The 23,442-nt window shown below is 37.9% G+C and overlaps 1 protein-coding gene across 12 annotated transcripts in view; it reads right to left on the reverse strand.

The window, feature by feature from the left end:
• The window catches only part of PTPRM (protein tyrosine phosphatase, receptor type M), a 458,835-nt gene that overhangs the window by 46,130 nt on the left and 389,263 nt on the right, over nucleotides 1-23,442 (reverse strand). For all 12 annotated transcript variants that reach the window (XM_015282551.4, XM_040695587.2, XM_015282550.4 and 9 more), the window contains 3 exons: nucleotides 15,656-15,743; nucleotides 10,364-10,440; nucleotides 7,257-7,293 (listed from right to left, as the gene is read on the reverse strand). In XM_015282551.4, coding sequence (XP_015138037.2) covers nucleotides 7,257-7,293; nucleotides 10,364-10,440; nucleotides 15,656-15,743 — 202 coding nt within the window. The remainder of the gene's footprint in view (nucleotides 1-7,256; nucleotides 7,294-10,363; nucleotides 10,441-15,655; nucleotides 15,744-23,442) is intronic.

The following is a 23,442-nucleotide window of genomic DNA, read 5'->3' on the forward strand; positions in this document are numbered from 1 at the left end:
GCCCAAATCCCCATCCAGCCTGGCCTTGAACACTTCCAGGGATGAGGCACGTACTGCTTCTCTGGACAGCCTGTTCCAGTGACTCACTACCTTATATGTGAAGAATTTCTTCCTTACATCTTATCTAAATCAACCTTTTAGTTTAAAACCATTACCAATTGTCATGCTACACTCTCTGACAGAAACTCCACCCATATTCTACTAGAGAAGGCCTCCAAGCCTCAAAACCTTCTCTTCTCCAGGACGAACAAGCCCAGCTCCCTCAGTCTTTCTTCATAAGATAGGTGCTCCAGCCCTCTTATCATTCTTGTGGCCTTCCTCTGGACCTGCTCCAACAGCTTGATGTTCTTCTTATGCTGTGGGCCCCAGAGCCGGATGAAATACTCCAGGTGGGGCTCACAAGAGTGGACTAGAGGGAGACAATCACCTAACTGAATCATGGAATCGCAGGGGTTGGAAGGGACCTCAAGAGATCATTGAGTCCAACTCCTCTGCTAAAGCAGGTACCCTACAATGCATCACTTAGGTAGGTGTCCAGCCGGGTCTTGAATATCTCCATTCCACAACCTCTCTGGGCAACCTGTTCCAGTGCTCTGTCACCCTTACTGTAAAGAAGTTCTTCCATACGTTAGTATGGAACTTCCTATGTTCAAGCTTTAGACCACTACTCCTTGTCCTATTGTTACACATCACCAAGAAGAACCTGGCCTCATCTATTTGCCTCCCATCTCCCTTTAGATATTTACAAACATTGATTAGATCCCCTCCCAGTCTTCTTTTCCCCAGGCTGAACAGGTTACTTAGCATTTCCTCATATGAGAGATGCTCCATGCTCTTTATCATCTTTGTGGTGCTCCGTTGGAGTCCTAGGAGATCCCTGTCTTCTTGGAACTGGGGAGCCCAGAATTGGACACAGTAGTCTAAATGTGGCCTCACCGGTCAGAATAGAGGTCGAAGATCACCTCCCTCAACCTGCTGGCCATGGTCCTTTTAATGCATCCCAGGATACCATTGGCCTTCTTGGCCACGAGGGCAAACTGCTGGCTCACAGCCAACCTATAGTCCACCAGGATCCCCGAGTCCTTCTCCCAAGAGCTCCTCTCCAGCAGGTCATCAGCTAACCTGTACTGTGGGATTGCCCTGAGACAGGTGAAGAACCTTGTATTTGACAAAGTTGAACCTCATGAGGTTGGTACAGTCCCACCTCTCAAATCTGTCCAAGTCTCTCTAGATGGCATCCCTTCCCCCCAGCACCACACCATATAAGTTGGTGTCATCCACAGACTTGCTGAGGGTGCACTCAATTCCACCATGCATGTAACCAACAAAGATGTTAAATACTTCTGGTGCCATTAATGAACTAGGAGGAACACCACTTGCCACTGGTCTCCACCTGGCCCTTGAGCTGTTGATTGCAGTGCTCTGACTGCAATCATTCAGGCAGTTCCTTATCCACAGAGTGGCTCATCTATCAGATCCATGTCTCTCCAATTCAGAAAAATTAATACTGTGCAGCACACTATCAGATGCTTTGCACAAGTCCAGGTGCAACCTGGAAAGGTTTGTTCGAAGGAAGAACTGTCTGCTTTGGTCCTCAACACTAGTAAAAGTACCGAATTTCAAAAGCTGCTCAAAACCTAGCATTATCATCAACCTGTACTGGGAAGTGGCAGTAAGGTCTGATGAACTTGCCATACCGTATCACAGTACAAACTGTGCATATCACTTTCATACGTAAAGGGTGTATTATTTTTGTATGTAGCGTGAAAGAAAAGTAATGACTTTGCCATTTGTCAGCACTATTGCAGAACAGGTGAAGGACGTGTCTCAGAAAGTTTTGTCTATTCAATGTTCTGCACAAGAATGGGCTTATCTCCTTTACTTAGGTCAGATGGCTTTAATCATCCTTTTAACATTTTAATGATAAGGAAGTAATGAACACCATCAAACACAGTTGAATCTTTAAGATGAATACAGTTATATGGAATTCATTCATTTCTTACAGACGTTTGTGAGGACTGTCCTACACCATGCAAAAGGACAGCATGTAGAAAGCTGAAAAATTGTGTAGTTATCTTTCTCAGTTGTTTTTCTATTCTCCCTGAAGTAATTTCAGAAGTTAATTTTCATCTGGAAGCCAAAGCCATGGCAGCAGAAGGTTCTTTGTAAAGATAAGTGTGGAGTTTCTACACTGCTGTAGTTCTGTCAACTTTCTGGTACATAAAAACAAAAAAAATGTGCCAAGAAAGTTAAGAGTATTATTATTCAAAGCAATATTTCTCCTTCAGATGCCTGAAAGGGAACTTTCAGTTCGAAAGAAAATGTATTTTTGTTTCTGAAAACCCTTATTAAAATGTTCACACAACATATATAGTAGAGTGTGGAAGAAGGACACATTTTACAGAAAAGAGAAGGAAAACGAAAGGGGTTATTATAGTGGCAAGTTTATGCTGCTGCAGTGAAGACTGTATAAACACTTCCATTGTAAATATTTATTTTCAGAAGTTTATAACTCCTACTTAAAAAGCTCCTCCTGACTGAAACTTGAGTTGACGTTTGTCTCCATAACCAGTAATACACAAAGTCAAACAGTTTAGCATCTGCTTCACAATTAAATACTGAAAAAGAAGAATTTGAAAGGCTGCATTGAGCTATTAAATCTAAAGCTGCTTTGTTTTCAAAAGTAACTTTTTACAGTCATTAAGCCTCTCTGAAGTACTTGAACAAAACATCTTAAAACAGGTTCCCATGTGTGCTGCAGCAAGCTGAGAGACTCAGAATCTGACCCATGAGGAGCACATTCTAACATCACAGAGTCACAGAATCACCAAGGTTGGAAAAGACCTCCATAATCATCCAGTTCAACCATCCACTAACTGCCCCAGGCCCCTGAAGTCCTTTTTGATAATCCTCAGGCTCACCTCAGTGACTTCAACACTGCTGGTCTGAACTATCAATGAAGGATAATAATCAGAGTGATGAATCAGACTTGGAAGTTTCCTAGAAATATTCCTCATCCAAGCCTTGGGGAGGCACACTTCCCTGCAGGTAGAGTCAGACCGGCATATAGAGCCCTCCATTCCTCCCAGAAGAGAGTTGCCTACAACAATCACCCTTCTGTCCTTCCTGGTGGAGGCAATCTTGAGGTGCTGAGTCCACCGCCTCACCCTAGGCAACCTCATGGATGGACCTCCCATCACATCCTCACTCATCTCTCCCTCAAGTTCCAGAACCTCAAACCTATTATGCAGGGGCACCTGGGAAACCAAGGTAGGTTGGGATGGAAGTTGTTTATCATGCCAACTGGGACCTGTTTTCACTCCTCCTCTTCCCTTAAATCACCTCCATCTGCTTGATGATCGCAGAGGAGGGGGTCCACCACCATCTGGAGGGTATCACCCTGGTGTCTTCCTCACAAGTTCAGCAGAGAGTTACTCCACCAATCTATCTCTAGCAACACTCTCTGATACCCCTTAATCTCTCCACCTCCTCCTTAAGCTTTGCCGCCATACTCAGCACATCATCCACCTGCTCAAAACTCATGCAAGCAGAATTCCTGCTGCTCTGCACCGGCAACAGGCTCAGGCACTTGCTGCAGCCAGGGGCTTGAACCACTACATTTTTAGGTGCGCACTCCATCTGAGTCACCACATCCTTTCTTGCCAGAGCCTTCTGCCTAGTGGAGACCATGGCTAGATTCATCATCTGGGAAGCAGGCTGCAGATGAGTCAATCTCCCAAGTGGAAGGGCCCTTCTTGCCCTCCCTGCTCACCTGCCCTGCGTGAACTGCTATGCCATGCCCTTCTGATGCACTATATCCTGTTTTCCTGTCTTGTTCACTGTGCTCCCCACAGGCAGGTTCCTGGCTCCAACCCCACCACACCAGAACGCTGCTGCCATGCAGAAGACAATGGCTCCTGGCAGCTACTCCCTTGCAGGTCTACCCCTCAACCAGTAGAATCAATTCCCTGCTTTGGTGTGGAATACATCCACTCTAGAGCCGAGTACCTCACTGAAAAATCAGAGATGCTGAGATGAATGTACTTCACATATAAAGAAGTGCAGCTTGCACGTGGGTAACTGCTTCTTCACACAATTGATCTGCTGTCTGCTGAATTTTCTGAAGTACTGTACAGATATTAAACCTACCGCACTCACTAAAGGACCTGGTTAAAATTCATAGAATCATAGAATCATAGAATCACCAAGGTTGGAAAAGACCCACAGGATCACCCAGTCCAACCATCCACCCATCACCAATAGTTCCCACTAAACCATGTCCCTCAGCACAACATCCAAATGTTTCCTGAACACCTCCAGGGTCAGTGACTCTACCACCTCCCTGGGCAGCCCATTCCAGTGCCTGACCACTCTTTCAGAGTAGTAGTATTTCCTAACCTTAACCTTAAAGTCCAGCCTTAACCTCCCATGGTGCAGCTTGAAGCCATTCCCTCTAGTCCTATCACTGATCACCTAACTCCTGGAGAAACGAAACAACTAGCTAGTAGTAAATTGAACAGATCATAAAAGAGCGCGACAGTCTGCTATAAAAGAATTTTAAAGAATTACATCCACAGAAACAAGGGATATATATAAAAAAAGCAGAGAATTTTAAATTGCCCCAGCTTGCTGCTTCTGTATGACCCAATATTCTGGCTTGTGACAAAGGATTCCCTTTAATCTCAGTGTCTCAGGTGCGGAATCCATCTGTTGGTACCCATTACAGAAGATCACCAGAAGTCTTTACTAGCTGTAATTTCAGTCACATTATACTTATCACGTAGAGGAAAAATGATGCTAATTTTCCAATTCAAATTGCACATTTTGGATGTATTACTCTTCCAACACAAGCAAATCCTTTTTTAGATTATTAGTTAAGTCTTCTAAATTACGTTTATCTCACTTATTAAAATTAGCAGCAGTATGCTATGAATGCCAAGGTGGAAGATACTAGTCTGTGTGTCAAACTCTGGTTAGTATGGAAGACAGTAGCACTCTAATAAACAGGTAATTATGCAACTCTCAGCTCTGTTAAAAGCAGATTGGTAGTCTATTACAAACTGATTACATTTGCCACTTTTTTACTTCAAACAATTATATTTGCTCATTAACACTTGATATGTTGAATGCAGCTTAAGAAGAACTTAGGAAAATTAAATATCAATCATTCTAACTCCTCAGAGATTTCAAACTGACTCATGTAATGATATTTTCCTTCAAAGAACAATAGGTATGTGCACCTGTGAAAGATGTGGTGGAGGAGAAAAGGGAGAACGGGAGAAGTTATTTTAAGACTGATGTAAAGTAGACATCAAGGGAATTAAACATGCAGCTTAATTGATGTGTTTATACATATCTACATGAAAATGTGTTCTGAAACAGCACGAACATCTTTGGCTATATCTGCGAGCTATGGCTCCTGACAGGCTTACTACTACGGAAGGCATAAAGAGGCATCCTCTATTGGGAATGTGAAACAAATGCCTCTCCTTTCATAGTTAATATAAAGCTTTAAAGGAGTTTTAGGGATTATTCCCAGTTACCTTATCACCTTTGCAAAAGGCAGAGACTGTTGTGCAAAGGCTTTGTCAGGAAGCGGGAATGCTGGAAAATAACAGTAAGTAGCCTTGACACAGCTGCATCTATCACGACACTGCAGAAAGCTCTGTAAAGCAGATGAGTCTTTTTAACACTATTCTGCAGGTTGGAAAGCTCAGGCAGAGAAAGGAAAAAAACTTTCTCATGATTCTTCATCAGAGCCACTCAGAGAACATAAACCTCTTTAGATCAGTGTTCTTCATTTTCCCCAAAATGGAGCTACAAATCTGCTTCCTATCTGGCCTTAAAAAATAAGATGTTGAAGAGGCAATCCCTCAGAAAACTCACTGACATTGTTTTTGAATTTGATGTAAATTGTATGCCCATTTGAAAATAGATTTTATGATCTCAAGACAGTCAGTCAGTTCCTCACTCATTGCACTGTGGGAGCGGGAAGGTATCCTGACATGCTCTCAACTGCATCTACACAGAAAAACTGATAGCACCCGCATGAAAGAATGACAGCTGAAACAGTTACATTTCCTTTACATCCTGGAAGAAAATTTGTTTGTACTATTCTTATTCACCTTGACTAGCTAGGTACTTCTCCTTGACACTGTAACAGAAAATAAGTGAGGCTAAGAATCTGTTGAGGGTTGCTACTGGACTTTTAGTACCATACTGCATGCAATGCTTAGCTTTAAAAGCTAAAGCACAAACACCTCAATATTTGCTATCTGTCATGGTTTTGTAATTTTGCTATTGGTATTCCACATCATAACATCATGGACAAAAGAGAAGAACTACGTATCCTAGAGGACCTCACAGTCACAGAAGGAAGATACATCACGGAAGATACGTCATCTGGTTGCGTGCGGTCTTTCACTTTTGCTTGCTGCCAGGGAGAGGAGTGGGTGTGCTACCAAGCTGTGCACCTTCATCAAGTAGGGCTTTCGGTTTCGGAAACTCTCTCACTCTCTCTCTTTCTCTCTCTCTCTTATTTCACTTGATTTATTATCCTTACTTTCAATTAGATTGTATTATATTGTGCCATCTTGCATCCCGATATCATAGTTAGTAAAATAAGTTCTCCTTAAATCGTTGCTGCTGCTCTGTTTTTTTTCCTGAGAAGCCAGGAGGGTCCACGGGCCTACTGTCCCCCAGTCACAGGCACAGATTTATCTAGATAACTCTGTGACGCTATCCAAGTATTGTGATGAGTGATAAAGCTGCACTGAAACCATTAGAACTTGCTTCAGATAGGTCTGGTCTACCAGAAAGCTGTCAGAAAGATCTGGGGAACATCCTGATGAAAAAAACTGCAAATGCCAAAATGTATAAAATATAATATATAAAATATGCATAATATATAACATATATAATATATCATTGAACAATACTAGAAAATACAGTTCTAGTATTGACAGTTTTCCTGTCACTGTTGTCCATCTGGTAAGTTTATTGAGGGTTTCTACCATGACTTCCTTTACCACGAACAACAATATGTTAAACACGAATAAGTTCTGCTGAAAGGTTTTATGTTGCTTTTCTACCCCAAATCTTATTTGAAAATGAAGGTAAAGGATTGCTTACTTGATATATGTGAAAACTGGATGATAACAATTCAGTTTGCTTGCTTTTACGATTGAACCTACTTCTGTCTTGAATATTGACTTTTTAGCTTCACATAACCAGAATTAGGGAGTAATAATGCTTACCTTGTGTAGCAATGTAGTGATTCGGCCTGTGATAACCCTAAAAGAAATTGGGAAAAAAAATTATAACCAATGTGTACCTTGTCTATGTTGCTTTAAGTAAAACTTCATTTAAAGTAATTTTCAGTAAAAATCATAACAATAAAGGTAATGTGCTAGATGCAAATGTTCTTTCCAGTAGGGGAAGAGCAAGGGAGAGGGAGAACAAGAAGCAAATGTGTTTTCTGCAAGATACTTAAGTTGCAGCCTTGTACATTAGGGGACAGAAGTAATATGTTCTCAAAGTCCCTTGTTGGATCTGCTGAAAATGAACAGCATGAAATCCTCTCTAGCACTTGCAGCTAATGGCGTGAGATGCTCATGGAGGCTGAGATATACCTTCAAGCTATTGCTATTTAGTGCAAAGCCTATCCCTTTTTTTAAACAGCTACAGAACGCTCAATTTGCATTCAGCCCCAGGAAGGGTGGGGGAGTGTTCACTCTGTCCTCTGTGATTTATTTATGATATATTTCTGAACATGAAAAAGGAGGGTAAATTCTTCAACTAAATGGTTTAGTATGAATACACTTCTTCATGTCTAAATAAAGAAACCATAAAGGAATTCAATGTTTCTCTGATAACAAGGGCAACTTAAGCTGGCTGTGCAATAAAAACTAATACCCTATGGATTCTTGCAACATTAAAAAGGCTGCCAATAGGGAACACTACCATTTTTATTGTATTTGAATTTCTGATGTTACGAGGGTGTCACCAAAGGTTTAGATCACGAGCAAGTATGTTGATAAACTCAGTTATGCCAGTTTTAATCTTTCAATAATGGTGAGACTCCACTGTCAGCCTTCCAAAGGAAGAAATTAAAGCTGAAGCTTGCATGTCACTGCAATTTCTTTGTAAAAGTGCAAGAGGGACTGTAGTGATGGAAGGCTGGAAAAGACACAAAACAATTGAAGATACCTTGAATATTACAGAAAATATAACATGAATTACATAATTGGTTGCATGTCACTGAAACAAAATCTAGAATTCTGTGAACTGAGAACTGTTCAGGCACCTATGTACTAGAGCTTATTTTTTTCTGTGGTGTGCTACCTACTATCCCTAGTGGCTGGGATTAAATGCTTGAATTTCCCAGTGAATAAATTAAGCATGGGGGAAAATACTGAATAAATACTGCCTCCTTTTCTTTTATCCAAGAAAACTTCATAATGTTTGTGAAATTCTCTCATTGAGATGTTTATTCTGACAACACAGCAACAATAACCCCATGCAAATGAAAAACAGCAGCTGCTTCTGTAGTAGAAAAACAAACACTTACAAAAGAAACCTGACTAGCAAGATTATAAACAAAAAAATGCTGTGTTTTATGGTTGTCTTTGGAATATGTCTGCAAGACTCCAAGCTTTGCAACGAAGCCACCTGCTGAGAATGAGGGAAATACTGTTTTTGATCTCACTGATTATTTCATTTAGGACGTAAGGGTATGTAGCAACAGGATGAGGGGAAATGGCTTTAAACTGGAGGAGGGTAGATTTAGACTAGATATCAGGAAGAAATTCTTTACTGTGAGGGTGGTGAGACACAGGAACAGGTTGCCCAGTGAGGTTGTGGATGCCCCCTCCCTGGAAGCATTGAAGGCCGGGCTGGATGGGGCTTTGAACAACCTGGTCTGGAGGGAGGTGTCTCTGCCTATAGCAGGAGTTGGAACTATGTGATCTTAAAGGTGCCTTCCAACCCAAACCATTCCATGATTCTATGATTCTCTCCATCCCTCTTCTACTTCCATAAGCAATAAAAAGTTGCTATTCTGCTTTCTTACAAATATTTCCAATAGAACTGTATGGTGCAAATTCCTTGCATCTTTTAGCATTTCAAACTTAAGAACACACTATGAGCCTAAAACAAGAACAATCCTGAACATTGGAAAAAGTTTGAGAGTGCATTCAAATCTAGCTCCTCAGTGTGAACTTTCACTTTCTTTCTATGCCTCCCTTCAGAGAGATTCCCTTCAGAGATTAGTCCCCTCAGTTTAGTGAGTTGTCTAAGTGAATTTCCACATGTGCCTTTAGCTCTTGGTGAATGTGCTACTCTTTCAAATAGCAAGGGACCGAGCAGAACTCTAAGCTTCACTTAGTAGTTATTGAATGTACTAACAAACATCAATAGGAGTTATCCCCAGACTGTTACAACTTCAGACTTCAGGTTGTTTAAACTGAAGAAACCTACTTTTCCTGCACAGTTCTAGCTCTTCCGTATTCTGAGAAAAACACCTCTTACATTCCTGTTTTGCATTGGTTGCTAAATTTGAACTGCAAACTGCGACACCATTTTCTGAGATGTAAATAGAGATCTTTAGCAGATGCTGTTTCTTATAAAGTGATGCTTATTTTACTTAGCCAAACATCTAGAACTCCATGCAAATAATGAAACAATTATCTTTGCTATCCATAGATTTATGACTTTAGACAGTATTGACTTTGTAATGATTTTCAATTCTAGTTTTGAGTTCATTCTTTCAACCAAAACCACCTTGTCTCTTAAAGAATTTATTCTAATGTAAAACATTAAGTTAACACGATGCAGGATGAACAAAGAAGCCACCTTCAATAATTAATCAGCCTACATATTTAATGAAATGTCTTGCTTGCATTGGAAGTACTGGTTAACAGCTGCGGAATATACTTTGAAGGCAACTTAAAAGTGCAGAGATGACAAGAGATTGCAAATCCCTGCATTAGGCATTACAGAGTTTTGTCACATTAATATGCAAACAGCTTTCTTTTAAACGTGGAATGATGCCAAGCTGTTGACAGAAAGTGAAAATAACATTTTGTTAGCCCAGATAAGCACTAGCAGGCAAAGTAGCCATACCACATTGCTGGCAAAGTTTCAGCCTATTGACAGTTTGAGGAAATCACCCCTTTGATTTGCCTATTGACAAAACCACCACAACTACTCTTTGCCTTTAGTGTACACCTATCTTCCAAAGATAGTACCTTCTAACAATGTTTAGCAGCTGATATTAGCTGCTAAACAATGAATAATGTGAGAACGGTAAAAGCTGCCTCTTAGAACACAATGCTACGTTTGTTGACTATATCAGTATACGCACATCAATATAATTTCCATTGATGTAATCGGAGTTTGTTTCTCCTTCAATGGGCTGCAATCTCACTCGAGAATGATCATCTGAAACACAAACAGCGGGGAGAATAATAAGGTAATTAAAGACATTCAGAAATGAATACGACATCAAAATCTTAAGTTACAGTAAAAATAATATCTCATTCTTGGCAAGTTCATGGTTGGTTTTCTTTGTCCACTGATGTACTCTATATACTTTTCATCCTAATTTTGGTCATTCATGAGGCTTTCCAAATCCCCTCTCATTTTCAATCTGAACACCTTAAATATTTCTAACATGCAATCCTTTGCAATTATTTTTCTTTGCCTTGATAACACCGTCATATCTTTTGTCAGCTCAGTAATTAACATAAAGTTTTCTATGGCTTAGTTATTCAGAAATGTTTATGCCAGTACTCAAAATACATTTAAATTCTTCCATAAGACATACTGTCAACGCACAGTTTCTAACAAAAACTCATTATGTTTCCATAAGAGAGAAAGCAAAATAGAATAATAACAAAACCCAAGCAGTCAGATAATGACTTTGTCACTGAAGTTTGCTCCATGGTTGCCATCTGTATCTATCCAGGAATTCTACCCATTAGCAAACACTTCCAACTCTTATTTCCAAATTCCTATCCAAAACTCCAGGGTATGAATTTATTTCCTATCAGCTGCCTCATTTTCTTTATGATTCCACAGCAGTGATTAAGAAGTACTAGAGGCTACATCCCCCCATAAAGAAATCTCAGAAAGCTGTCAGGGCTTCTTCTTCAAGAATTTGCAGTATGCTGCTCTTGGTTCAAAGGTGACAAACCCTACTGTTGTTCCAGAATCTGCACAAGTTGTTGATAAAACAATACTCTGAAGACATTTAAGGGGATGATGTCAATCAACTCAAGGATGGAGACACAGTCAATAGTCACTTTACCCACTTTACCACTGCTTTATTTACTACCTACTTGTGCTGATTACACACCTATATATTACTGTTTTTGAAGGCCACTTGCTATCTGACTTACAACTAACCACAAGCCTTATTGATTGTCATTATTTTCTTGTAAATGTAAATAAGCACTAGAGCACAAGAGAAATTTGACACCGATGTTTTCAGTAGCTAATATTTTTCAACTTACAAAAAATGCTATCAAATAACAAGAACTAATGAAAGAACATGAAGTAGCTTATAAATCACTTCTTCAGAAGTAGTGTGATTGCCCACACTGCGGAGGAGGAAAGAGAGGGCAAGTGGTTCTTAAATAACATTGTTTTACAGTGACAAGTAAAAAGGTTTTCAAATGGATGAGTAGGAAAGGAAGAGGCAAATTCGTGATTTCAACCGTTTATGCTCCAAGTCTCAGTGACTACATATCTCAAAGTCTAGTCTTCCCTAGGATTCCCTTGGGAGACAGCAAGGGCATAGCTGTAGATGTATTTTTCACAGCTTTGCAGCCCTAGGTACTGCACAACTAACCTTCTGCTAGTCTGTTGTGATTACATCACCCAACAGTCTTTAAGAATGAGCTTTTCCAAGGATGTAGGAATATTCAAATCAATTAAGTTAATCAGGTCATCCTTTTCAGCCTTTTTATTCACTTTTCTAAGACAAAAAATTTATAGAGATGCAATGTTCCATTACATAACCCATCATTGTCTGACCTTATCAGCTACACAAGCGCTGTGCTATTCTCTGCTTAATTAAGCAATTTATCAGTTTTCTCAGAACAGAGCTTTAGCTCAAAGGCTAGTAATTCTGAAAGTCCATCTTACTTAAGATACTATATTAGAAACTTTCTAATCTTTGGATATGGTTGCTGCTTTTATCATTTTAGGACATGATCCAACTTCCACTGAAGTCAACAGACTCTAGAAGTCAAGCTTGCTTGGACTCATGGTATGTCTTCATCCATATTTTCATGATTTCATGCATCATTTCCTTAAAAGCATTCTCACCAGGAAAACTCAGTCTAATAAAAATGTCTATTTATATATTTCATGAAGTACTTAGGGTCATTGGATTCAATTGTTTAAACACAAGCACTCATGCCACTATACACAGTCCAGCCTTCAGCTGCCTGTATGGAACAGTACAACTGTTTTTTGGTCCTGCACAGATGTCCTAGGTCACCTGAAATGGCAATGCATGCCTATATTTAGGCAACTAAATCCTGTCTTTGATGACTTGCACATTTCTGAGCTACATATTGGACCCACCAAGCTTAAACTTTCCATTAAACAACAGCTTAAAAATATGACCTCCTGTTATTTCTTTTAGACTGACATATACTGTGTCAGTATCTTTACTTTTTCTGTTATATTATTTCATTTTACTCTATTCTCTCCTTGCAATTACTTATGCTTCAGATTTCACAAAACTAAATAAATTACTTCATAACTGTATCTTCATATAATCTTTTTGCCCTTTTTTTCTTCTCACGTACGTCCTGCATTTTCACCGAAGTTTCTGGGAACTCTGGAAATAATGGAGATTCCAACATTTATCCAGATGCTGTGGAGCTGGAGTGATTTTAATTTCTTTGAGAACTTCACTCAACTCCATGCTGTGTGGCAACACTGCTTAACCAGAAAATTTTCTTCAGTCAACAAAAACATTTTTCTGCCTATATATCTGTGTTTACACCAAGTATAAGCCTAAGTGGCACAGAAGCCACATATCCTTCCAACATGTGCATTCCACCTATAGCCTCCAGGTTAGCTGTCTAGATTTGGAAGGTAGTTTGTTCCTATATACTTCAGCTTGCTCTTAACAATTTCCTTGTTTTTGAATATTCTCTTTTTCAGCTTGTTATTTTGTTACTCCTCTATCAAATTCAATTTTGCGCTGATCACTTGATCTTTCAAAATGAATTATGTTAGAATTCATTTGTCTTTGTAGAAAGTGGTAACAGGTAATGATTATGAGCATTTTATTCTTGCTCCCCTCACGTTATCAACAACATGTGTACACCAGTCTGCAGACTGTGATCTCTAACAAGCCCCTTGAGTAGCCAGATGATTAGCACGCCTAGCCAATGACACTTTTTTGGGACATGCCTCACTAATTCTTTGCAAATCAAGCCTTTTTAGAAATGTCTCAGCTAAAATCTTTAGTTGCTTTTAAAAGCTGTGATCAATATTCTCTTTTCATTGAGCCAATCCTGGGTTAGGTAAAAATAAATACATAACCCCCCTCATCTTGAAATTACCTCAAGATCTCTCCTGAGGAAAAGCAATAAAATTTAACAAATTCTATGCATAATTCTACACCATTAAAACAGACACCGAATATTTCTTGAGTTAAAAAGATTCTGTTAGCAGATTCATGCTGTTTTTAGTTGTTAACGAGAAAGCACAAAGCCTTTTGTGTTCAATATAGAAGAAACACGTTTTGTGCAGGTGATTGGACTGTGGTCATGATTCAGCTTCTTGATACAGAGGCTCACAAGATGTAGATACTTTCATACAGAGGGTAGGGTATGCTTGCAGCCAATTAAATGCACATCACTTGGGTAATGTAAAGCATGTTGCCATTTTGACAAGCTCATACATTGCTGGCAGCTTGATGCTTTTGTTTTAGTTCCCTCAGAGAACAATAACAACTACAAGTAATAATGTAACACTAGTGACTTGGGGAAAATTTAAACAAAGAGGATAAATGGATGGAAAAAATTACATTAAACTTTTTACAGAAAAAAATAAACATTTCACTATAATCATATAATTGATGGCATCTAAACCATCTATAGTATTTTTACTTCTTTAAACACAGTATAAAAAGGCAATTTACTAAAATGTTTTAAAAGCTAAAGTCAATACTTTAAACAGCTCTGTAGGATGAATTTTCAAAAGCGGACCGCTAAAATTGTACTCTCAGACTTGAAGCCAAGCAATCATTTATTAGCAGAAAACCATACAGCGTAATTAAACAGTTAGCTACTCCATTTCCATACGTCTCTTTAACAGATGACGAACTGTGGGCAGTTTCAGCTTCTCTTTACTCTGCCCTTTACTCTAGTGAATTTTAATTTGCATTATCTATGTTTTCATAGCAACATAAATAGGTAATGTTATTGATAACAATTCCAGCTAACTCTTTCTGTGAGACAAACACCGATGACATGAAAAGTAAACTGAGATCCAAATGATCAGAGTAACATTAGCCCTCTCAGAGAGCCTTCAGTATTACTTGTAATTGCCATTGATTTGTGTATCTAATATCTTTTACTTGTTTTCCCTGTGCTACTCATCACTTCCTCTGCTCAGACATACAGTACTATAAGTCTCCTGCTTACTTCAGCCAAGGGGGGTCAAAGTGAAAGGTAATGTATAAAGTGACATTAAAGAGGAGACAACAAAACAGTGACTGAAAGACCTATTGTCCCAGGCTTGGACTGGAAATAGGAGGTCACAAAAGAATAGTAAATGTAAAGCTAGAGAATGTTCTTTGGTATTTTTTTATACCTTCAGTATTTATACTTAAATGGTGATAGCCATCTAATGTATTGCTATGTCTCCCATGATAATAAGTTTGTTACACATTCAAGATTGCCTGCAGAGAAGCAAGTAAAACCAGTCTAGTTAACACCTTTTACATATGCTCCAGCTCATTATGATATTCACATTTCCCTAGAAAATTTCATTTCTTTTTTCAGTAAATTGCATGTTCTTTTCTGACTTCGTGTTCATTTACAGCATCTTTTGCCACAGTGTTTTGCAGTCTCATAATGCCAGATTTAGGGGTCACTCATCAAAACAGATGACCATCCACTAAAGTTTTTGGATTATCAGTATATCTAATCTTCATCCAGTTTAGCAGTATTAAGTAAAACAAATGTATTCTGTATTCTGTCTTTTCCCTAGAGTCTGTTAATAGGGTAACTTATAATGTCTGTCTCAGTTATCAAGGAATACATAAGCAGCAGTATTGTCCATTCCTTCAACATCCAGAACCCAATGTCAAGAGATTAACCCATGAGACCATGACTGATCTTCCACTAAGTTGTCAGGAGCAGTTTGGGAGCAGTCAGAGCTGAGCACTGGTTAAGGATGTCAATTTGCATTAATCAAGTGCTGATCACAGAATGGAAGGTATACAGTAGGACAGTGGAAAATATAAATCTGACAGTTTTCTCAAAGAAATCTGACCTCTTCCCTCACTTTTATGTTCTTAATCATAGAAAAGCAACATAGACCTGATGCAAGCAAGAGGCTTGTGGTCACTCTTATCTAGTTCTGAAGACAAGTTAACACAGTGCACAATTACGTTGTCAACACTTACATGCAATGATATTCCCGTATCTATTTTTCATTCTGTTCTCATCTTTCTTAGCTGAATCCCATGGTGCAGACTGTCCTTCAAAGAAACTCTAAAAAAGGAAAAGGAAGGAAAGTGACATTAAGAAATGCACGCAGCAAGTTACCTTATGGATAAACCAAGGAGAAGGGCAAACAGTACTCACGGGTATTTTTGTTTAAAGTGCTATTTAGTTGATTCTTTTGTTGAGCAAAAATATAGTTCTATTTAAATGGTATTTATGCATAGATCCAAATGTTATCAAAAATTTGACATGAAATAATTTGCATAACAGTACAAAGAATTATTTGCATGTAAAGTGTTTGTGAATCTTTCAAAAGTTGCATGCCTGCAATACGGAGAGTCTTCAACTTGTGCTATCCAAATTCTCTGCATAACTCTCCTCCTTCACACAGATGAAGCGGAAAGAGCTCCATCAGTGGTGCTGGAGTTGCAGTATATTGGTGCAGAATTATACACTGCACAAACAGGTTTTATTTTTGACATATCCACAAGTTTTACTTATTTCTTGGCAGATAGCTCATGTATCAAAACACATATTGGCATTAGACAAAGGTGAAGTAATCTAGCATGTATGTGTCTTTTCTAAAACACAACTTATACCATCAAGGTGATTTTTTGCCAGAGAATAAAAATGATATGATTTCGGGAATGATATAATATATCTAGTATTCAACCAACCTTTGTTCTGTAGTTAATACATTCAATAAAAATGAGAAAGTTTAAGGTTCTAAAAACATATATTTGCATTAATGAAGCACACAATCTAGCATACAGGCAGCAAGTAAGTTTATGACACACACATTTGCATAATTTCTTGATTTAACTCATTTAATGAAGATGCATTCTATCATTTCATACTGAAATATTCATTGTGGAGTAAAAATATTTAATTGCCAAGTGAACCGGTGGAATTCTATCAGGAAAATGGCCAGCCTTAACTCATGTTTTGATCTTTTCACTGGAATTATAAGTACAATTTAATCTTTGGTTCAATAGGAAAATGAAAGCACATGATTTACTTTTTTTTGGTATCAGAAGTCAGAAATGGCTAAGTCCCAAGCTAAGGGAAAACATTAAGAGCTTTGAGCTCTCACAGGACCTCAACATTTTCTGAGTGGTTTAAAATAGATAATGTCCATGAAATAGAAGACACAGTCCTTTGACATCATACCTGAAATGCATTATTGTTCAAACCCCAACAATTCCATTATTAAAGAGCATAAAAGGAAAAATAAACCCTTGATCTCTTTCTGAAGTCAATGAAACACAGGGACATTTGATATCTCAAACAAATTTTCTTTTACTATTTTCACTAAATAGATGGTTCCCACTTATGATTTGAAAACTCCTGGAAATACATGGATTACTTCTTAGAATTTTGTACAGAATAACATGAGAAAAACAGAGGCCGTATCAAATGGTTTCAGTTTGTTTGCTCTACAGTTTTCTGCACTTCTTAAGAAAAATTTTTCAAAGTTTGCAAATTGAAATGGTTAAACTTCATTACTATTAGTGATATTTTTCTTATTGATGGGATATTGCCTTCGGATACAGCTCTGAAAAATGCAGTTGCCTACCAAGATAGAGAATTCAAATGCTTTAAATCTTAGAATGATTTATAATTTTGTTTCTGTTTGCCAAAACTGTGTCAACGATGAGCTGATCATTTATTGGCCAACGGTGTCTTGAGTAAGTCATTCAAATCCACAGCAATCTCTGCTCTGGCTAGATGGAACATTTTTTTTGCAATAAATCAGGGTACACTGAATAAGGAATTGCTCTCTCTGGGCAAAAACAGTGATCAATGCCACAATTTATTGCAAAGTTCACTCTCTGGAGGTTGGTGGCCATGTCGGTGGGCAGTGGTTGGAACCTGATGATCCTTGGGGTCCCTTTCAACCCAAGACATTCTATGAGTCTATTCTCAGAAAGCACTGAGAGATGACCATTTAAACAGGGTAAAAAAGGTGAAATGGAAATGTTCATCAACAAAGCCCCAAAAGGCAGAACAAAAGACCAAACTTAGTTCTGTCTAAAACTTGGCTGGGTATCCTCATCAGGATTTTGCCTTTCAGGTAGTGAAAATACAGAGAATTCTACTTTTCTTGCAGTCCCTGTGCTAGAGACTATTTCACAGAAGACATTATGTAGCAAGTGGTTATGAGTTTAATCCACTAACCATTACATGTGCTATTACAGAAAAAGAGTCCTGCTGATACAGCTTCCAAGTCTACACCGTGAAATATGGTGGACCCAAATATACTCCCAGGGTCTCCCTGCTTCTCCCTGTCCTGGAGTAATGAACTTTTACTAAAATTATTTTAAACCAATCAATTAAGAATAAATCTCTGGAGACAACTGGGAAAAATTTTTATGGTACTGAATTCAGGAAAGATACACAACATGCAATGCACTTGTCTGGGCAGCTCATCTGTTTCTCATCTGCCAATGCATGGATTCAACTTCTCCCACCTGCTTGGAACTTCTGAAAACAATGATAAGCTTAACGACTTCTACAGATAAAACATCTCCTAACAGTATACATTCAACGTAGATAAAACTGTTGCTCAGAATACATCTACATTAAAAATGAAAACTAGGAGACAGATTTACACTTCCAGTTCCTACATATTGACTTCATTTTCCTTATCAAGCATGTATTATAGAAAAAGAGCTGTAGATGTAGATTATTCTTTCTTTTTAATCAACAAGTTTGTGACTAAAATAAAATCTGTCATACAGGGAGAACAGACTATGCAGAGACCCATTTTTTAAAACTCTTTTTGGGATGCACACACATATTTCAGTGAGAGGTGTACAGAAAGGATAATTTGAAGGGAAAGATATTACGGTGTGAAAGCATAAAAAGAAACAGTTATTGTAAAAGACAGCTGGAGTGTCATTTCCTAAATTCCCCATGTGCTACCGTTACACAAACTGCAACAGAACGATAATCCACAATGAATTATACGGAGAAATCCCATTTGTCCCAGAAGTAAAGAACAGAGAAGATACCTCATAACAGATGATCTGTCAAGATCTTTCCTTACTTGTGAGAAATATATTTTTCATTGTAGAATTTTTTTTAATGTCTTTTCTGACATATCACTCTCTGGGGATGCTGCTGCACAGCAGCCCACACATTATCTTTGTGGCTATTCATCCTATTTCATCCCTTAAAGTTTCTTAAAAATGCGGACTATTAGGAAGAAATACGTTCCCAAACAGTGTCGTTCCACCAAGGGCAACGGAGAACTGAAAATGAGTGTAGGACATTTCTCAAATCATTTTAAATACATATTTCTTTAACTCAAAAGTTTAGCTATCCAGCCCCCATGAATTATGTGAAAAACAAAACAGTCTTCAAAGCAGCTGTTGTTGCGGCAGGCATTTCAGTATTCAACATCTATTGTCATTTTGTTAATAGAACGCATTTCAGTAATCAGGAAAGACCACTGTTTCTGAAAACAGTGGAAACATACAGACCTGCAGAACATGCAACATGAGAACTGGTCAATGGATGCAGCAGGAGGATCGTTCTAGGATAAATGTGAAGCTTTTACTTGCTTTAAGTCAATGCTGCAGTGGTTTCCATTAAAAATTAAATATTTGCCAAGGGCTAATTCACTGTGACCCTCTGACTAGAAAATAACTGCAATATCTCAAAAAAGAGAGGGAGATAATCATTGCAAATACTGATTTTTTAAAATTATTCCCTTTTCTCATTTAAAATTCATAAGAACAGAAAATATTGGAAGGGACATATATAAAAGTACATTTATTTCTTTCTTCCAAAAAAATACTTCATAGTTGCTAGGTGACAACAGTGAAGTCTCCTACAATGTCATTTAGAAAATGACAAGCAAAGAAATGAGAAATTAAGGACATCGTAACTCCTGCTCTGCCTACTTAATAAACAAGCACATTATTCACAGATACAAAGAAATACATATTTCACTGTGTAACAACCTTAACTCTCATCTGTAGGTCTGTTTTTAAAATTATGACTTTTTATGACGTCAAATTTGGTGTTTGATTTTCCTGAGCGTCTCTAAGTTTCTCCACTGATAACACCCATTTTTCCATTGCTATTTCTAAACAATCAGATTGAGATGTGTTTTAACAATATGAATAATTTGACCTATTTAGTTTTAAATGTCTCTGGATTTTTTTTTTCAAGCTACATGCAGAGTTATATGTACTAATTTAGGCCAGAACTAATGGAGACCCTAATAGAGGTCCTTGTCTAAAAAGAATCAGTTATTTAAGAAACTTACATTTCTACCCCAGGTACTTAGAGCTGCATCTGAATCAGATACCTGAAATGCCCTGAACTGGATAGTGAAGATACAGCACTCGTTTTACCTAAATATATATCACGCTTTACTGCTGCTCTGCACAGTTTACACGTAGCGATTATGGATGCAACCATTAAACTCTGAGTTAAGATCCTAGTGTTGTGTTAGACTCCTCTTTGCATTTACAAACCCTAACAAATGCACCTTATATTTTAAGCAGTTCCATAAATGTTTGCAGGACAAGGATCTCCAGGCTCATTTAACGAATACTGCAAGATTTATAAGGTCCGTAAATCTGTCACTTCATTGGTTTTTCATTATTCAGAATCTTCAAAATACCAGGCACTTGAGGATGTTCTTGTTACTTAAAAATATCAAATAGCTTTTGAAACAAGGAAGTGAAATCATCACACTCATTTTGCTGATAACTGAGGATTTGAATTATTAAGGAATTGAGAAGGAAGAATCATTGGACTGTTACACTAAAGAAATCTGCAGACATGGTCCACGCTGTGAAACAACAGTTTTTCTTAATCTTCTGCTCATTTTGGGAGAAGATTTTATCATTGCAAATGCATCATCTGTAAGTAACAGATTACCCTAAATGTTGGTGAGCAGTGGTAGATGATTTCACTGATAGCAACCGAACCTCTGCAATCAGCACTTCATACTTCAGTCACTGCTTTGGTCACTGAAAACATCTGTGGATGACAGCATGCCACCAGAGAATATATTTGCCATCATCTTTTCCTCTTCTGTCAGCTTCAATCACTGAGAATTATGTCCAGTTTTCAAGTAACACAATTTAAAAAAAACATTTTACTATGCCTGCCCTTGAAAACTGCCTTTAGCAAGAGCCATTGTGAAAATCTATCTAATCAGTGTAAACTGCCTTCAGCATTTCTAAAGCACTTATCAGTGTATTACTGTAACCTAGGTCTGAACATGGAAGAAAAAATAAAGAATACTGCAAAAAGAATCACTAATGTTATCTCCTATATTTGCTCTTTTAGGAATTTCCTGGTAAAATTAGGTTTAGTTTACATAATGTTTTCTGAGCGTGAGATTTAAGGTACAAATCAGTTCTAAAGCAGATGCAAATTAGGACAATTCTTGTCCTAACTACAGCAACTCTCTAGTCTTATTCTGACTGTAGCTTCTTTATATGCTTGGGACACCTTAAATTGATGTGAAAAAAGAAACATCCATGAATTAATGGATTCATAAATGCTGGCATAAAGTCTTGCCTAAGGTTGGAAGCAGCCTTTTTCTTCTCATGTCCATTTGGGTTAGTCTGCAGAACACACGAGAGAAAGTGTAGTAAAGCAAAGTCTTTCAAGTCTTCCAAAGCACTGAACTTCACAGGCGTTGCTCACATTAAATGCTGAGGAAATGGACGGGGAACTGTTACCTCCTTCCCCAACTGCATCATGACTTATCAACTCCGGCTTTAATAAAAAGGACCAAAAAAAAAAAAAAAAAAGTGGTAAGACAAAATATGGTACTAGTTGCATTGGTGTGCCCATTTTCAGAGGCAAGATGTAATTTGTACAATTGTATATATCTTTGATTGAAGTGCTTTTGTAACTGAGTCCATTTTGTCACCACACTGTCATTTAGTCTCCCTTGCTGGAAAAGCAAGTGCCATGGATTACTTTTATAATAACAGGGGATTATATTCCTTGTAATTTTAAAACTAAGCTATTTATGAAATCATAGAATCATAGAATCGCTAAGGTTGGAAAAGACCCACAGGATCATCCAGTCCAACCATTCGCCCTTCACCAATAGATCTCGCTAAACCATGTCCCTCAACACAACATCCAAACGCTCTTTGAACACCACCAGGGTCTATTGATGTAATTTCTTATCTTGGTGTCTAACACTACTACACCTGAAGTTCACTTGTATGATTAAACAGGAAGAATATAAATATTTAAAGATTCTGTGGAGCAGTCTAAAAATTTGATAGATAACCTAGATTCTATAGGCTTTCAGAGCCATTTCCATTCTATCTACTTAAGTTTTAAAAACTCTATTACTTTCATTCATTTAAAATACTTCAAGACTTTCGAATAAGGAAAGATTTTAGAAATACGGTGTAATGTGAATTAGTAAGAGGATGGCAATAGAATGCACAATTAAAATTCTAATTTGAAACTTATTCCCTGGCATACCAGATAGCAATAACTTAACCTCATTAATCTTCCTGATTTATCTTCAGCAGAAAATATAGTATGTTGATGAGATTTTATGATCCTTCTTTATAGGAAGGACCCTCTGGGTAAAATATGCACGCTTGCACTTTAACCAATGTGGAGGATATATTATTTTTAACTTGTGTAAAAATGCTGGTCTCAAGCAGTGCTTATTTAATCTCATCAATGTACATTTTACATTTCCTGGTTTTGGAGGATTTAACAAATAGTTTTCATGTACACCACATGCCATTTTCATAAGTAAATTTCTTTATTCCTCTCCACTTTTTTAACACTGTGCAATTTAAAGTTTTGTTCACAACTATCTTACCTTGTATGTTTTCAAGAAGACAATGAACTTGAGCAACATTCATGACTTTAACATCTGTAAAACAATAAAGTGAACCTACATAGGCTCCACTGAATACCAACTACTTCTGTGCTTTGATAGGAAACCTCTTCTGGGGAAATACAGAGAGACACTGATCACCACAAAGACTCTATCCATCCTTTTGTGAACAAAATTATCTGTTTCATTATTCACTAACTCTATATCCTTCCCTCCTCCCTATGTTGTTCCAAAGGATGTAATTACATGTGTCAGTTGCACACTACACGAGTAAAAGATGGCACAGAGTTGTTTTATATCTTAATGAGAATCCCTAGTTACCAAGATACAGATATTTACACAGAAAGTACCAGGACTCAGGGTTACACAGAGCATTGAATGTGTAGATCATGATTTTGAGAAATTCTAAACTAACTTTTTTATACCATGTTTGGAAGGGTAACATACGCATACCTCAAGTGGCTGGGATAGAAGGAAAGTATTCAGCCTGACCACTATGATAAAGCATGAGTGATGTCAAAAAGGAATATACATTAAGATACACCAGATGAAGGCTGGCGCACCAACTCTGAGCTAATGTAGGCATCCAAGGTACAATTCCATTCAACTAAGTATGACTTAATTCGGGGCAGTTAATGAAACTGCTACTACTACTACTACTACTATTACTAATATGCCTCTTTAGCTCTCATTTTCAAAAACTCATCTTACTTTCCTCTGTGAGAGGACATCTTATCTCTAATAATAGAGGAGTAGCTATTACCTAGCATTTTGGTGAACTGCTGCCAAATTCAGTTTAGTCGCATTTCCTTTCCCTCTGTTTAGAGTTACAAGCATTTAGATAAGGATGTCTGTATTTCGGCGCATTGCTACTCTATTAGAATTTCAGAAAGTATGCTTTTG

The sequence above is a fragment of the Gallus gallus genome, chromosome 2 (genome assembly GCF_016699485.2).
Source record: "Gallus gallus isolate bGalGal1 chromosome 2, bGalGal1.mat.broiler.GRCg7b, whole genome shotgun sequence".
In the NCBI taxonomy this organism is placed as follows: Eukaryota; Metazoa; Chordata; class Aves; order Galliformes; family Phasianidae; genus Gallus; species Gallus gallus.